This window comes from Apaloderma vittatum, unplaced genomic scaffold (assembly GCF_000703405.1).
Source record: "Apaloderma vittatum isolate BGI_N311 unplaced genomic scaffold, ASM70340v1 scaffold9145, whole genome shotgun sequence".
Taxonomy (NCBI): Eukaryota; Metazoa; Chordata; class Aves; order Trogoniformes; family Trogonidae; genus Apaloderma; species Apaloderma vittatum.
This window is the reverse complement of record NW_009715604.1, coordinates 131,732-149,316: the sequence shown is the minus strand read 5'-3', so window position 1 is coordinate 149,316 and position 17,585 is coordinate 131,732. Positions and strand designations below refer to the sequence as shown.

Sequence of the window (17,585 nt, the reverse complement as noted above, 5' to 3'; positions counted from 1 at the left end):
ACTTACTCTTTTAATACAAATATGATATTACCTTGGCAGTTTTGAAGAACAAAGATTATCTCAAGATATCAAACATCAGTAACAAACTCCGATAAGCACAGCTTCTTGAGAACTTGCTTTAACAGCATTTCTTCACAGTGATATTTATGAAAGGTTGGAAAAAAGATTAGCATAAAATATTTCCATCCTTTTTCAGTTTTTATGCAAAAATCATTACTTTATATTGGTAATTATAAAATTACAAACACTTTCTATAAGTAACTGCATCTGTAGTAATGATAGAAAAAGTTATCCGTAAGGTACCTAAAATGAGGCTTGCAAAAAATGATAGTTTGGCTACATGCATCCTCCTTAAAATAACAGTAAGAGTAGTAACTTAACGTAGAACAAGCAACACAGTAGTTTAACAGAGACAACCTATTAATCAATTAAAAAAAGCTAACTATTTATTAATGTTAAAAAGTAAAGGAATTGCAATGAGGTGAAATCAACATTTAAAAAGATATGATGGAACATTTACTTCTAATCTTAGTTTTGGCACTTCATTGGAACAATTACTTTACCAAAGAACAAAATATGTATAAAAGATATACAGCTCCTTGACATACCTTGCAAATAGAGTACGTAAGTACTGGCAAACACTGAGAACAGTTAGTTAAACATTCCCACAGATTTGCACATGCATGCACTATTCGGACAACAGCGTTGTATCTATGTTCTTGGCGGTGACAATCTTGCATTACTTGGGTATTTTAGGCCATTTCTTCAGCAGATCTCGTTTCTGTTTTAAGTCTTACAAATTCTTTAGCAACTTCATCATTGGTTCTCTGAGAAAGTATTCTAAGAATTGTTAAACCAGTTTCATCTACAGAGATGTTTCTCAACAAAGGGTACCAAGATGCACAGCTGCCTTTCTCTGCTATGTTTTGCAGCTGGAGAACTGCCATTCCTATAATGCGATCTTCCCTAGCGAAGCAGTAATCTTTCACCGAGAGGTGAAGTTCGTAGGCTCCTGGCTTATCTTCGTTACTCAAAATGCTGCAGGGATTAAAAATAGGAATTTAGAACAAGGAGTTAGTTTAATTGTCCTAAGGAATGAACATACTCTAGAAATCTTGTAAAAATTGAAAGTGATAGTGGTAGTTCCATTGTATTATAAGGGACTATACCTAGTTTTAAACCTTCTACACAGTTAACCTTTCAGATGCTACTCATGAAGTAGTTTCTGTTCCGACTGACCCGAACAGAAACAGAGAATTCATTATTCCCTCACTATCTGAAATAAGCACTGCTACCTTTCCCTAGAAAGTACCTAAAATGTTCAACTAGTTCCACAACTATCATAACCACATCTTCAAATCAACCGCAAAAAATAATGAAAAGCAGTGGCAGCAAGTCTGAAGAGATTTGCCGTCAGACACCAAGAAAGTGATGCTGTCCTAGTCAGGGTTGCAGGTAAGGGGAGGAAAATGAATCAGTCTCAGTTATGAAAGGGGAGGAGGAGTAAACAGGTGAGAGGTGCTGTGAGAAGTTCTAAATTTAAAACTCCAAGTCAGGTGAAAGTATCTTAATGCTTTAAGGATTAAATAATAGAGATAAATAATACCATTAACACATGCACAAGCCTTTACATAATTAGATATCTCAACTGTGGTAAAGGCCCAGATATTTAGCAGCAATAATTAATGCTTCAGTCTGGATAACTACTTAGGTAAATAAATTCCGAGGTATATAAATAGATATTCCTGTGTAAGGAAATGAATTGTACATTTTAACACACTTTTGTAACACCGAAAGCTTAGTGTTTGTCATTCATCTTCATACAAAACAAAGATACAAATCACTAAATAATCTGAAGTTGTGTCTATATCTGTGGATGCTGATGTGTAGAGTGACCTCAGGATGCTCTTTTTATGTTATTACTGATGTAATTGCAAGAATTTTAGTTACTGATATAACTAACAAAAATTGCAAAAACCATGCAATTAACAGGCATGAAAGACTTACAATTGGAAAGTTTCATTGTATTTTGGTGACCAAGTGTTGCTCTTTGTCTTGGTACCATGTTTTCTTTTTTTGTCGCTTAGGTTAGGACCCAACAGGAAAACTTCCACAAATGGACGGAACATAGCTGTTGTTTGCCAGTTCAGATTATTAAGTGCTACAACTATAAAAAAATTAAAGAATTAAAGTTACATAAAATTCCACTGGAATAGCTCCAATTAATTATCCAGTATGACCTTGTATAGCAAATGAAAGGTGAGCTGAGAGATTTCCTATAGGACAGCAATACGTGGCAAGCCTAGGAGGAGCTTCCACTGTTCTCCACCAGATAAGATGTCTGACTACTTTCAGTTACAACAGTAGCAAATATAAATGTCCATTTTACAAATGCTTTACATTTACAGATCTTTTGTCTGCCACCTTCACTGTAAGTAAAAAATCAACTTACGTTAATCTAAATAATACTGAGTTTCCTCTGGAATTCAGGTTGTGCAGAACAAAGGCATTTTGTCACCTGCCTATCTTAACTTCTGCTGATGTTGAGCAAGGCAAAAAAGTATGGCCTAATCACATAAAGCATACTAATAACTTTACAAATAGTGTAATACTAAACAATTGTTATTTCATTATTGGTATGTTTTAGTTAGCATGTAGTGCTTGGGGGTTTTGAACATTGTTGTTGCTTTCTTTTGAAACGTATTCTATTTGAAACGTACCTTTTACAGTGACTTTATGCTCACCCGTTCCAGGATGTGTAGAGACATCCACCTGTATAGATATCTCGCCCACTGAATTGTTAGTGGTTTGACCTGAAATAATAATTAGTAGGTTAGCACACTTGGATTGTCAGCTCATCAGGAGAAATAGTCAGTGAAAGAAGGCAAGCGGTATTTTCTGTCAGAAACCCTTAGAAATTTCTGACGTATGTTTCACATTTACGTTAGAGATTCATAAGTGATTTTCCACAAAAACATCCAGCTATTGCCAATGTCTATGTAAAGTGCTGTCAGGTGAGTTTGTACCTTGAAATGCAAAAGTTGGGGGTTTTGTCAAACTTTGCTTGCATGTCCATTCCAAAAATCTTACTGTAAGTATGTGCTTGGAAAGTTATTTCTGTATTATTATGGATGAATCCTTTGCTGGGAGTTATGTCTAAGCAATCTTCTAAAGTCCTGTGCTATTGTGGCTGTAGGGGCTTAAAGAAAAAAGAGAAGATTGTAGGGATGACAGAGGAGGCAGGAACTTAATTTTGGAAGTTTTTACATTTGAGCACCAGAGCAGGTTCTAAGTAAGTTTGCACATAACTATTCCTTAAAAGGAGTCACAGTATGAACTGAAAGATCCTTTAATATATCAGATTACAACAGTACAATATAAACAGAATTGGTTGTTTTTACTTGTTCTTTAACTGGGTGGCTGTGAATCTTTAACTGTGAACTGTGTACTTCCTCCCCAGTCTAATCTAGGTGAACCATATACTAAAGCAAATTACTGCCTCTTTATAACTGGCTACTATTTCTGCGGGCTAGCAAAGGAAAGATTCTACCTCCTTTCTGTTTATACGGAAATTCCTTACTCACTGGTTCCCCATCTATCTATATGTGAGGAGAAGCAGACTTTCCTTTAGAAGATTTCCAGCAGCTCATGCAGGAATTAAAGAAGGGAATCAAAGTGGGGTGTCTTGCGTAATCATACTGGGAAAAATTACTTTTCTCCCCCCTGAAGTAGTTTTTAAATATATATTTTTTTCCTTTTATCATGCATAGCTCTTTTTTTTTTCTTCTGGATTTCACCATCAGTGGCTTCCTAGAAACATGGTTTACAGTGATTTTTATGTTGACATAATTTGTAATTCTGCACTCTATGCACACTACACTGGTTGAACATTGCAAGGTCAATTAAATACTTTTTCTCAAGTGTTACTGCTTCAGAGAACGTTTCTTCCCTGATACATCAAATTGTGGAAATTCAATTAACTCAATTATCTTACTCAGAATCCTTGAATATTGTTCAGCATTTTCCAACTTTTAGGTGAGTTTGCCTTGGAACTGTCTTGAATCCCCTTCTGAATTTTAGTCAACAATGTTATAGCAAAAATAACAGTCCTAATATCTTAATCTGGTTATAGCTGCTACTTCTGAATTGCAGGATACATGTACCATCTTTTGCTGCTAGAAGTATTTCAGTAACAGCCAGAGGGTTTGGACCACTACTGACATGTAAATATGGAATTTGTTAGGCATCAGATTTTTAATGATGAGAAGTTTCATTTCAGTGGCAGCCGTTAAACTTCTTGTATTTGCACAATTACTTGAAGTTGCATGGTACAGGATCTCTAATTAAGTGGCTGAATCATTCTGCATCTTGTTCACAATAAAGAATACATACATTTTTTTAAGAACAGGTATGAAAAAATATGAATTAAATGGTTTAGAAATAAACTAAATAAAATCAGTACAACAGGTTATTTAGAAGAGTAAAACAAATTGGTATCTCACTGCAGAGTAAAATTCCTTTCTTTTTCTAAATAAAAATTAATTTTTCATTTGGGGAAGGTCATGCAGTTAAAGCTGATTTTAATTTGCGTTGCAAACATAGTATTAGTGCGTAGCATAACTAGCTCGGTTGGCTGAACATGGTGCTGATAACACCAAGGTCACGGGTTTGATCCCCGCTCGGTCCCGATGTGTTGCCTGATCTAGCTGAGAGGTATCCCTGCCCATGACAGGGAGGTTGGATTAAATGATCTCTAAGGTCCCTTCCAGCCCATGCCATTCTATGATTCTGTGATAATATTGACGCTGAGTTTCTGCTGCTTGAAATAAAATCTATATGTGAATTCTAAAAAAAAAATAAAATAAATGTTTGGAGGCTAAAATTATTCTGTCCAGAGAACCAAGGTTTTTAAAAAGGGCTAATTTTCATTATACAAAATGTGGTGTTTTTAATAGGAATTACATTTAGCCCAGTGTGCTGACTTGTGTGACACCACCTTCCCTTATATTTGTGTGAATTACTTAACTTGAATTAAGTGAAGATGATAACATCTTTTTTTAAAACAGTTTGTTTATACATGTTAAAGTCAGAAGGCAGATCATCTGGCCTAGTGCTCCAATACTATATATAATATGTATTTACAGAGAGGTTATTCTCATTGGCTTCCTGATGCTGTAAAGTAAATCAAAGAGAGCAGAGACTGGAGCTGTCCTGGTTTGAGAGCACTGGGATAAAAGTTCTCTGGGGCTCCTGGCAGAGGTGGGGCAGAGGGGCAGCTGTGCCTGTGGGGTGGAGAGAGATGGGTCAGGTGACCCAAATGGACCAACGATGGTGTTCCTTCCCATGGTGCTCAGTATATAACGGTGCCTAAGAAGAGCTTTAGGACCTTTAGTGCCTGGTGGGCTGGCAGGATCGCTGCTGGCTGTTTGTCATCTCTCCCTGTGCTGCTGGTGTTCCTGCCTCCTGCTTTCATGCTGCAGAAGAGTGACGTTTCTCGGGACAGGTTGTCTGCTGCTGAGTCCAGTCTGGGACTTCTTTTCTATTTGGGACCTTGTGATCCAGAAGGCATGGGTTCTGATTAACATATTCTTTTGTATCTTTGAATATATTTGCATGGTTGTATAATATCTGTATTTAGTTCAACATCTTCATTGTTATTGTAAGAGTTATTTTCCTTTTCATTATAGTGATTCAAGCTTTTTTCAACCTCAAAGTCTCTCCCTGATTCCCCTGTTTTTCTCCCCAGGGAGAGTGGTGGTGTGGTGATCACAGAGCATCTGTCAGAGTTTAGGAATACTGCATGGAATTCGGCATTAACAGGTTGTTTTTGTGGTGGTAGACTTTTCTATGAATGATGCTTTTGACTCCATTTATAGCCATCTTTGGCTATGGAGTTTCAGTTGAACATACTGTAACTCGAAATCATTAATCTTTCATTCTGATTACAAAGCTTTCATTGCCAAGCTGGACAAGAAAAGTCAACCAAGAACTTGCAACATCTAAACCACAGGGACACTGAATGGATAGGCTAAACTGAATGTACTGAGACAGAGTATGAGAAGTTCTCAAACTCTCTCCCACTCAGAATTAATAATAAATTATCACTGACTGCAGTGGAAGGTGAGTCAGGTTGATCCCAAATATCACTGGAAATATCAGCCACTGTCAATTACTTGTTTTAGCCTTTAGCTTAAAAAAAACCCCAAACCAAAACCCCTTTAGGTGAGAAATCAGAAATGTTTTAAAAGAAAAAGATTATAATTTTCATTTCATTGCTTATGCAGCAACACGTGGGTGATGGTAATAATGGAGCATGCTGTGTTAACCTGTAATAATGACATGTTAGATCTTACTGAGACAAAATCTATGAATCTACAAAATAAGTCTTGTTCTGTTTCTCCAGCTTTTTTGTCAATTATGCAAAGCATGTCAATACAAAGGTCTCCTAACTAATCTTTTCCTTTTCTTAGTAGTCCATAATTCACAGCAGTGCTCTATGCACTACAAATATATAGTGGGATTACTCCTGTATGCATAGTACTGTTCGATATAGTTATAAAGAAATCTGTGTGAAACCGTACAATCTGATACTGAAAACAGCTGACATTAAAATGATCCTACTTTTCATTGTTGCTGAGGAAATATCCTGCAGCAGAACATCTCAGCCTGCAGAGACATGTCCTAGTGGAGTCTAGAACACAAACTTTGTTTCTTTTAGTTGCCACTCCATCCATCTTGCATTTGTTTTCTCTCTGACTTGCTGAACAAACTAGAGGCACAATTCTAGGACATTCAGTGTTTGCTTATAGTAGCTTTTGTTGGCATTCAAGAACTACGGCACCTAATTTTAAAGTCTTTGATCCATCTATTTCTGCTCTTTTGTTTTCCTTCTTGCTACCAGTTCTCGTATGAATTGGTAATTCTGACTGCAGTGTAGGAAGGTCTGTTTATCTTACTACATTTAACAAGTTAATTTAACTGACGACAAATACCTAGCTGTGCACTGCAGAGGATGATAGCAGCTTGCTCTCTTTAGTACTGTAAAATAACTCATTAGAAGCCTCACAAACTTAGAAATAATTCTGCTTTGTGTTTGAAAACCTTATGGCTGCTTAACTGTCAGTTCTTCCACTTTAACCTCTGTTTTGGATTTTATGTATTAAGTTATTTATGACTCAAAATACAGCACCCATCTCGCAGGCGACCACCTGCATTTAAACGGCACTCATTCTCTTGCAGCAAATAAACTGTAAAGGAGAAAACCTATGTCTTCTGGTCAAAGATGCGTGTTCCTCAGTGGCCAAAATGTCCAAAACAGGCTTTGATTTCTTTCTTATTTAGCACCTGGAATGTCATCAATGTGATAGCTGTTCTAGCCAAAATGATCTTGAGAGAGCAGTGCCATTTGGGACCAAGGACCTAGTTAAATGTTTCTTAGTCATGATAGTCGTACTGGCTACATGTGCACACAGAAATTGGTTCCTCTATTCATTAGTAGTTACCTTTGGATAAGTATGAACTTGTGAAATTTGGTAGAGAAAATAGCAGAAAATACAACTGGAATAATAAAAGATACATGTATTTTTAAAAGAGAAACCAGAAACTTCCTACATGCCCTAGAATAATATTCCTGCTAAACACAAGAGACAAAAGTACCTTTCTGTGAAAGTGGTCCTTTGTCCTGCAACAAAAAGTTTTAAAAACGTTTTCCTGTTAGGAGGACTTTGAAAACTAACTTTTAGGTTTGCATGAAAATAAGAGCTCAGCAGAAATAAATGGAATTCATAGAAAATGAGCTAACATAAAATTTAAGGATAGAATTTAAGGCCTCAAAATAGCAGGAGCAGTACCTCGGAAGGAGTGTACTCTCCAGCTGCTCTGGAAGTGGGAGCATGGAAAGTAGGAGGCTTTTATAATTTATTAGAAGAAAAAAAAGAAGACAAAAGGAAAATAGTAAGAGTAGTTTGTTTGGAGAGTTACGAGGAGCATTGGTGTGCAGCAAGGACTTCCTCAAGAACGGCAAAACATCAGAAAAGCAGAGTTAATCATTGGACTGTTCATAGGTCTCAGCTCTGACTCTCTAACTACCAATTACGCTGCTTTGAGCATGTAAGATAGCAGAGTTTGTGTACATAATTACGAAAATGAGCAGTGTAGCTATGTGCAAAATCTGCACTATTTATATATTCTGTGATTCTATATATTCCGTGATATGTTACCAAAGTTAGTTCTCATCTGATACTATATTTAGACAAATATTATCATCAATCTTGAAATCTCTTATATTTGATCCAAGTGTAGCCGAGTGTTTATACAAAAACATCCGAGTGTATCTGTGTTGATCCAACGGTATCTTTGTTGATCCAGTTGTATCTGAGTGTATCTATGTTCATATGAAAGTATCCAAGTTGATCTGGTTGTATCCAACTGTTACCGATTAGATCTGAAAGTATCCAAGTGTCTATGTTGACCCGAACGTATCCGTTTTGATCTGAGTGTATCTTAGTGTGTTTGTGTTGGTCCGAGAGTATCCGACTGTATCCCTGTTGATCCGGACGTATCAGAGGGTAACTGTGTTAATCTGAAAGTATCCAAAAAGTATCTGTGTTCATCTGAAAGTATGCGAGTGTATCTGTGTTGATTCGATCGTACCTGAGTGTATCTGTGTTGATCCGAAAGTATCTGAGTCTATCCGTGTTGATCTGGTTGTATCCAAGTTGATTCGATTTTATTGGTTTTCATCCAAGTGTATCTAAATGTATTGACATTGATCCGAGTGTATCTGATTGTATCTGTGTTGATCAGATTGTATCGGAGTGTATCCGTGTTGATCTGAGTGTATCCTTGTTGCTGTGGTTGTATCCATGTTGATCCAAATATATCTGATTGTTTCCCACTCTATCCCTATTGATCCTAATGCATCCATGTTGATCCAAATGTATCTGAGCATATCTCTGTTGATCTGAATGTATCCAATTGTATCCGTGTTGATCCCAATATATGAGTGTATCTGAGCTGATCCCAAGTATGTGAGCGTATTCGATTTTATCCAAACGTGTCTGAGTCTATCCAAATGTCTCCGTGTTGATCCAAACGTATCCTACCTGTCTCCGCATATATTGGTCTGTGTTGATCCAAATGTATCTGAGTCTATGCAAATGCATCCAAGTTGTCTGTGTTGATGACAATATATCTGTGTTTTTATCCATATCATTTGGAACCTATCCTTGTTCATCTGAGTCTATCCATATGGATCAGTATCATTCTGCTTTAACCCCTGTGTATCCAACTCCATATAATTCTGAACAGATCCAAGTCTTTCTGTATCATTTCAATTCCATCTGAGTTTATCCAAGTCTGATTCTCTCCATATTTATCCATATAATTTCAACTTAGCCGTACCTTTCTGAATCATTCCGAGTGTATCCATATTAATCCGAATCTATCCATCTTTATGTGAAACATTCCCAATCTATTTGCATCCATCCACAACATTCTGAATCTAGTTCTGTTTATCTATATCTATACAAAACATTCCTTATCTGAATCATGCTCAATCTGTCCAAGTCTGTATCATTCTGAATCTATCCAAGTCTATCTTTATTTAACTGTATCTATCACCCCTTATGTATCCAAATCTATCCACATCATTAGGAATCTACATCTGTCTCTGTTTGAGTCCATCTGTATCTAGATTTTGTAGAAATCTATTGGAAATAACAGAAATTAAATAGGTATTTTCGAAATCTGTTAGAAATTATAGTTATCTATAAGGTAGATATAGTCACTGATGTCTGTATGATAGTATATATAACATAGATATATAATATGAATATGCAGTGTATATATTAAAGATAATTTAAATGTATATTAATACAAAAAGTATAAAAATACATATTAAATACATATATATATAATTCCTCCTGAACTAGCTGCTGCATGTTCATGCCTACAGGCACGATCAAGGGCTACAACCCAGCTGTTCTTTCTCCACTGGTTTGAGGTTAATTACATCCAACTCCCTCTCCATCCCGGACTGGTTAACTGCACAGACCCGAGCACTGACAGAGATCTCATGACGCTTCAGAGACAGTTTCTGATTTGCTATCAGGGTAATTTAAACTAAATGCTAATGACAGTTGTAAAGCTGGAGGTCATAATAGATGAGTTTTTTAGTTATTTTAAGTGAGACATTGCAGGATGATGAAAAGCGATGAGTCATTTTTCTTGAACTTTCATTCCCAGCGGCTACACGTGGGACAGCGCTGCTGTGCAAATACCAGCTGGCGTGTGTGCACAGGAGCACACACAGATCTCAGGCTGGGATCATAACGAAAATCAGAAAATTCAGTGTTGTGGATCAGGACTCATGAAAGCACACTCCTTATGACTACAACCTGGGTAGTCTTTTGTCCTGAAGTTACAACTGAAGTATGCATAAGAAAAAGCAAAATATACTAGTAATTAATAATTTTATGCCTAAATCCATATTGTTAATATTTTCTGAGAGTGCAGAAAAAAGAACCTATTTCTTATATTTTAAAGTTTTATAGAAATGTTCACACTTGTAATGTGTGAATTATTAAGAGTTCCTCAGTGCAGTTTGGAAGCTGCCTAGGAAATCATTTATTGGAATTAATCTCGGGGTAAGCTGCAAAATTAATGTGTTACACTTCTTATATTGTAAGATACTGTACTTCAGAGGTAAAAGCAACTGATATCTGGCTTAACTGTCCAATAAAAATTTTCTGATTCACTTGAGTGGGAGCAGGGTAATTTGTTATAGATCAGCAAATTGTTTTCCTTCCCAAAGATATTAAGTGGCAGACAGGCCATTTTTACAAATGCTCATTACCTTCAAAAGAAATCTAGTAAAGATTACTATTATGCAAAAATTAGGAGTTTCTAGAATAAACCATTCAGCTTGGACTATAATGCCCTTTATAAAAGCAGTTCCTGTAGGTATTGTGGAAGTATGAAAACACTGTCCTAGATTGACAGGAAAAAAGGTAAGACATAGCTTCTTTTTCAAAATAGAAGGTATCTTTAACTAAAAGTATAACCATGAACTCTTGCCCTCCTATCGACACCATAGAAAGTCCTCTCCTGAAATATGCCATTAATGAAAGCTATATATATATATAAAAAATTGAAGAGGATTTCGTAGTTCAAATTTTTTGGTGCACCACACCAAAATTCTAGAGGAGGAAGAAGGGGCTTCACTATTGCTGACATCCAGACTCAAAGTACATCTAATGTTCTTGTGTCTTCCCTGCTGTGATTTGCTTTTGTGAAAGTATAAAAATTTTGAATTTTGACAAGTGGGCATAAAAAAAAGGTTGTGACATTTTCAGCCAGGATGGTTTTGAACCCGAATTCTTACATACGCAAACAAAAAAAAAATCTAGACAGGGAAAATAATGCTGTATTTTAGCCTACAGAAACCCTCTGTTCCTTCTGAAGCCACAGATGACCTGATAGAAGGAGCAGTGGGTTCTGTAGTGTGAAATCAGTGTACTACACTAAGAACATATTGTTTACAATTTATTGTTTTTAATTACAAAAAGAGACCTTAAGGGCTATGTGACGCTTTTTGCAGTTATTTGTGATTTGTAATTAATTTCCTCCAGTTCTGAAAACATCTAGAGCTGCCAGAGCTACTGCATTTCTGCAGTTACAATATGCACTCTGTTATGGCCTCTGCAACTCTGCTTGTGTGTGGAGTGCACCTATAAATAACCCGGATGCTCAGTGTTCATCTAGAGCTCTGGAACCTACTCTTCATGTCAACTGACAAGCAGAGAAATGCACCACCCTCAGATACGCTCCACTGACTGACAGCCGCTGTTGATAGGGGATAACATCACATGGGCAAACTTGTGACAGTAAACTCTAAAATACGACAGCGTTTAGAGAATGTGATTGACAAACGACCTTTTAAAACATTGAAAATATAACTTGACATATCTCTCTTACAGTTCACTTACTTTGAGACTTCTGAGTGTCTATAAACTTCTTTATCAAGGCATCAGTAGTTTGTGTGTAAAGGCTAAGAGCGTATTTCAGGGACTGTAGGTCCGGACTCTTTTCTAGAAAATTCTTTTTCAGCCCACTTCCTCCAGCATGGAAGTATTGCTAAAATGAAAACCAAGTATGATCGTTCAGAGAAGCAAGTTATCTGAGAGAGGCCTCAGTTACAGACATAGCATTTGAAGTAAAATTCTTAAAACAAAATTTTTAAAAAATAACACCTGGCATATGTAGCTAGATTTATGATCAGAGCAATTGAGGTAACTGTCATCATCTCTACTACAGAGCGCCTTTCCCAAGGTAAAAAATTAAGCCTTGTGAGAGAAAAAAGTACAAAATTGTAACGTGGGTCTTCATGATCTCAAGTATGTATGTCAATAACTGGGTATACCTATTTTCTAGGATACTTTTACACTGTGGAGAGTGGAATTGGTTTTAATTATCTAAAAATAATTCTTTAAAATCAAGGCATGGTTTACAGCATAAGTAAAGAACATATTCTGTCTGAGGAAAAGAGGAGTTTTGTTAAAGTTTTAAAAGAGAAGATCCTAGAATATGAAGTTTTGGATTAGCATTGCACTATAATTGTGCCTGAAATTATGATTACACTTTTGGAATAGAAAGAATTTCCCACATCATCTAGCAAGCACAGTAAACGGGTTATAATGCCACGTCACTACCTTACCTATTTCTAACCTTTCCCCTCCAATTCTGGCCTTTTGTTTAGTAACGCGATTAATACAAATCTATGATTCTTAACAGTTTAAGCACTGGTAATTTAGTCAAGGTTAGAATATATATTTTCCCAACTTTTGTTTATTTAGAACAAGTACTTTGAAAGGAAAATAATTAGATGCACATACTGAACTGAGGACTCTTAATCTGAGGTCTTTGAGAGCACATAATACTTCATTTTGTTCAGTTTCTTTTCCACAATATTAATAATCCCCAAATGTTATTTTAATTTCTGTAAAAAATGCCAATTCCACTGCAAACACAAGAAGTGGAAATAGGGAGCCCTCTCTGATTCGTCTTTCTTGTCTTTTGAGGTACTATTTTGTTGCACTTGACTTGATCATGAATATGTCCTCTTGTTTAGATATTCAATTTTATACTTAGGTAACTGCTTCCTTACCTTCCTCAAGTGCTGTCTCTTCATAAGCAAACACAAAACCAGGCTGTTATTCTACAAATTGATTGCTTCCATTATTTACACCAGGTAAGTGTGATGTGAAAAAGACTAATAAGTACAATGAAATAATATTCCTTGATGGGTTCTTTTGACTTCAGAAACCTAATCTTTGAAGACTGCATGGAAGTATCTACTTTTATATCAAAACACAACAAAGGACTTTGTTAATCTCTGCTTTTAGGAGCATAATACAATAACCATAAAATGAGTGGAAGTGAAGAAGTTTTCAGAACATTTCATCTGACCTATAACCTAATCCTTTCAACCTTCCTGAGAGGACAAATCCTAGAGTTACCTTATCAATTATCAATAAATTAATTTGTATTTCTAGTGATGGAATTAGCCTCAGGTAAGGTTGCGTGGTTTTAAAAGCTTGGTTTTACGGTGTGCCATAAAACCCAAATGTCATATATGTTTGCAGGAGAGTGCAGCTAAGAATAACCATGCTTGTAAGGCTCAGTGTCTCCTTTGTGGGAGAAAAAGAGGTTATGCTGCAACATAATAAGAATTTATTATTTTACTCTAAACTATAAAGAAACACAAGAAACAGATAAACCTTGGGCATCAAATCCTTTAAAGGGAACATGTTCTGTGTACAAGTGGTAGAATAATTTTTCTAACTTTTCTGCCAGCAGACATTAGACATTTGCTTTCAAGTCAATACAAGGAGCTTTGGATAAATGCTTCTTGACATATTAAAGGGATCTTTATGATTCTAAGGGATCATTCTAAATTAGGATCTGCTGTTTATACTAGTCATGCTCTCAGTCATTCCAGCACAGAAGAACACATAAAGCTGTACCTTTATAGTAACTAGTGCTACTTCCATTATTGCACACTGCCTCAGGGTCAGGCTTCTGGCTTCCTCTCGAATCATGTGGTCCTGAAAAGCAAGTCAAGACTGCAGCTGATTTTGAAAGAGAAACAGTATTGTGGCCTGTCTATTCTTGGAAAATCAAATAAACAAAACCACCACATGCATCCCAAGCCCCTATGATTAACAGGAGTTAATTCAGCTTCAGAGTTAATTCAGCTTCAGACTTCTTTTGCAAAAAATAAAACCTAGAGCAATAATGTTGTTTCTTAAAAGCATAGATGGTAAGGAAAAAGAACCAATGCTTAATATGGAGCACCTGCGTTTGTTTTCCTAGAATGTATTATGTTTCTGTTCTGTGGTAGAGTGAAAAGGTTAAATTTGATGTTTAAATAATTATATAAGGTAATACTGAATTATTAATTGTTTCAATAAACCTGATCATTTAACTAATGTTTGTCAATGCTCCATGTTTAAAAAAACCCCAACAAACTATTACAATATAAGTTAGACTCATAAAGTGACTATACTCCTATGAGATCTTTGTCTAAAATAAGCATCCTCTATTTACATAGGCAACGTTTCAACTCCTCTAGCAAACACTTATTCACAGAAGCATGAATTACCATATTTCTGAGCAAATCTGAAATCCTAATGGCAGAACCGATTGATAAAGAACTGGCATCTGTATCAAACCTCTAAGCTCTCCATCAAGTGTATTATGGACTTCAGTAAGATAGTGCTGATGAGTTTATTGTAGAGGTACATCATATGTTTCAATACATACCATAAATAATGCACAGAAAAAAATTACTAATGTTCCAATCTTTGAAATCTTTTAGAACTGGTTCCGGAAGGATAACACAAAGATCTCTTTTTTTTTTTTTTTTTTTTTTTGAGATACTTTCTGTTTATAAGGCCTAGTTTTGCGATATGGGTGTGACACCTTCTTGACACATCTAGTGATCAATTTACCATGTAAGCATGCACTCTTTCATTCCTAATTTGGTTTCAATGAGACTGTAAAATCATTACTCCCCTGTGAACAGTTACTGCCATTTTCAACCTTATTACAGTAAATAAGCACAAGAATGAGGCATGAGGCTTGGCCTCACAGTCACTACTATTGCATCTATTTTCATCATTAGAGCAAGCCATTCACAGCTTTGTTTGGCTCCATTACCTTGAGTTTTGACAGCTGTCCAAGATCTTTGGCTGCACTGAATATCATCTGGGGCCCCTGTAATCACATTGAAAATTCAGGAAACAGACTCACTACAGTGTGTTTGCTTTTGGAGTCAACATGATTTTATTTTCTGCTAGGACATTAGCCAAAGTCACTATTTTTGCAAGGCTAAATAAAAATTTCAATTACACGAGACCTATTTTCCTTCAGTTGATAAGGCCAAGTGGTTGAGTACCTGCAGCACGATTCCCCCCCCGAATCCTATACGTCATACAAATATTGCATATTCTGTTGATAGTGGTTTCCTATCTGTATCTCATTTTATATTTGATATATTTAAGCTAAGGCTGAGATTGTTCTTATACAGTGTGTCAATGAGACATCTGTCCATAATCATAGCTCTCAGGTGCTATGCTAACATAAATAATCGGAGTAGGAAGTGAGGAGCCCCGAGAAGCTTGCAGAAGCTTAACAGCACTGAAATCCTCAGTTGTGTAACACACAGCATAATGGTGCATTGTTAAGGCAAAGGAATATTTTTCAGAAAAGATACCAACATTTATATGTTAAACCAATATTTTACAATAGCCAAGTTCTAGCATGACACCAAAGGCCAATGCCTACACAAGATATTGTATCTTCTACTATACAAATGTTGAGCAAAACTTGGAAAAAAATATACTGAAGCCAATTTTCTATTCAGAGGCTCATGTATTTAAGTGTGTGTGGAGAAGCAAAGGTCATTTCAGTTTTCTGAAGAACAAGGGCAAAGCACTTGTGGGAATTCCAGTTGTCATGATTTAAAAAAAAAATCTCAAAGAGTCTTGAATGATAGGTGCAGTTTCTGCCTTTAATTTGTTACTGCCTGATAGGCACTGCCTGTATCTACTGCTGGGACACTTACCGTTTGGTCTGTCAGTGGTGGAAGCACAATTTGTTTTTCTATTTTGTTCAAGACTAACTTCCATAGCTCTTTTAAGACCCGTTTCAGAACTGTCTTCTCACAGATTTTTGCGGAGACACTTAAACTGGAAGAAAACAAAACACAAATCAGTCTCCAAAACTAGTATTAAGACTTCAAAGGTGCTGTATCGCTATATACTCAGATTAATGGCCATTACGGTTTAGCTTTTCTCTACCAATAAGGATTATTCAAAGGCTTACTTATATTGCAATATTAGCAGCAAATATTTTTTTTAAAAAAAATTTAAAAAGTACAGATTATAAAAACATGTAGATCTCCGCTATTCAATTTATTACTTAATATATTACTGATACATATTTATAAAAAAATGCAGACTTACATTTTAGCACTCCTAAGCCTCTAAATTAAAGTTTTGGCATATAATTAGTTTATGACTTAGAAATTAAAAACAAATGTCTTTTGTTGTCTTATATTTCTACAGTAATGTAGAACTAGGTGTTGATAGCTAATGCAAATTCAGAGCTGCCATTTCGAAGCATTTCTTTCTATATAATGGCATATCTGTGCAATCACACTATATATTAGTAATGATAAAATTAAATTTTTGGAAGATCTATTTACTTAGATTTTTTTCCTTGATTTAAGAGTATATTCATAAACCATCTTGTATGTATCATGATGAATGAGTAGCATCATTGAAAAAGTGCTGCAGTTTTCAGGCACAGCAAAAACATTTCAAAATAATATCATGCAAATTCATATGTGAGGAATTTTACAGAATTATGTCTAATCTACTAATGTAAATGAAGATTATTGTAAAGTCATTATGCACATTAATATGCCAATTTGTATTTTTAATATCTCTTACTATTCTTAGTAAGCACATGAATAAAAGTATAATTAAGAAATAACTAAAAACCAAATCATAATCATGTGATACATTTATAATCCTATAAAAAACATATACTTGTAAGAAGGGCGATATTCCCTAGCAGTTTTTTTGTTTGTTTGTTTTAAATTTCACATCTTTGTTTTCTGTGCATTGGCTTAGCATCTGCTAAAATTCCATTTAACACTTCTGTGGTGAGGAATATTTCCTATTTGGCCAGTAATATAAAATTCTCCTTTCTTTCCATTATGCTATTGTTCAGATAAATCTCTAAGAAGCTATAGAGATGGCTTTGAGAAATGGCAATTTGGAATCAAACCTGACAGGCAAATGTCAGCTTACCTTTTTTTTTAAATGATGAGCTCATGATAGCACATTTAAGTGTATAAACACTTTTGGCTTTTCTTCAAGACTTGTGCTAGGAGTACATCTCAAACATAATTAAAATTTAAAACCATACTACTTAAAAGAAACACATACCCCTCCTTGCAGATTAACATGAAGAACTATGGGTTGCTAAAAAGAAAAGGCTGGCATAGATAAAGCAGC

General features: G+C 35.6%; 1 protein-coding gene across 1 annotated transcript in view; it reads right to left on the bottom strand.

Annotated features, from left to right (window-relative positions):
• Nucleotides 1-372: 372 nt before the first annotated feature.
• UNC13C (unc-13 homolog C (C. elegans)) overlaps nt 373-17,585 on the bottom strand; it is a 136,504-nt gene continuing 119,291 nt past the window's right edge. Inside the window, exons 26-32 of the mRNA XM_009869223.1 lie at nt 16,127-16,250; nt 15,220-15,276; nt 14,025-14,105; nt 11,988-12,135; nt 2,721-2,813; nt 2,008-2,167; nt 373-1,038 (exon numbers count right to left, since the gene is read on the bottom strand). Of these exons, the coding sequence (XP_009867525.1) occupies nt 753-1,038; nt 2,008-2,167; nt 2,721-2,813; nt 11,988-12,135; nt 14,025-14,105; nt 15,220-15,276; nt 16,127-16,250 (949 nt within the window). The 3' untranslated portion in view covers nt 373-752. The remainder of the gene's footprint in view (nt 1,039-2,007; nt 2,168-2,720; nt 2,814-11,987; nt 12,136-14,024; nt 14,106-15,219; nt 15,277-16,126; nt 16,251-17,585) is intronic.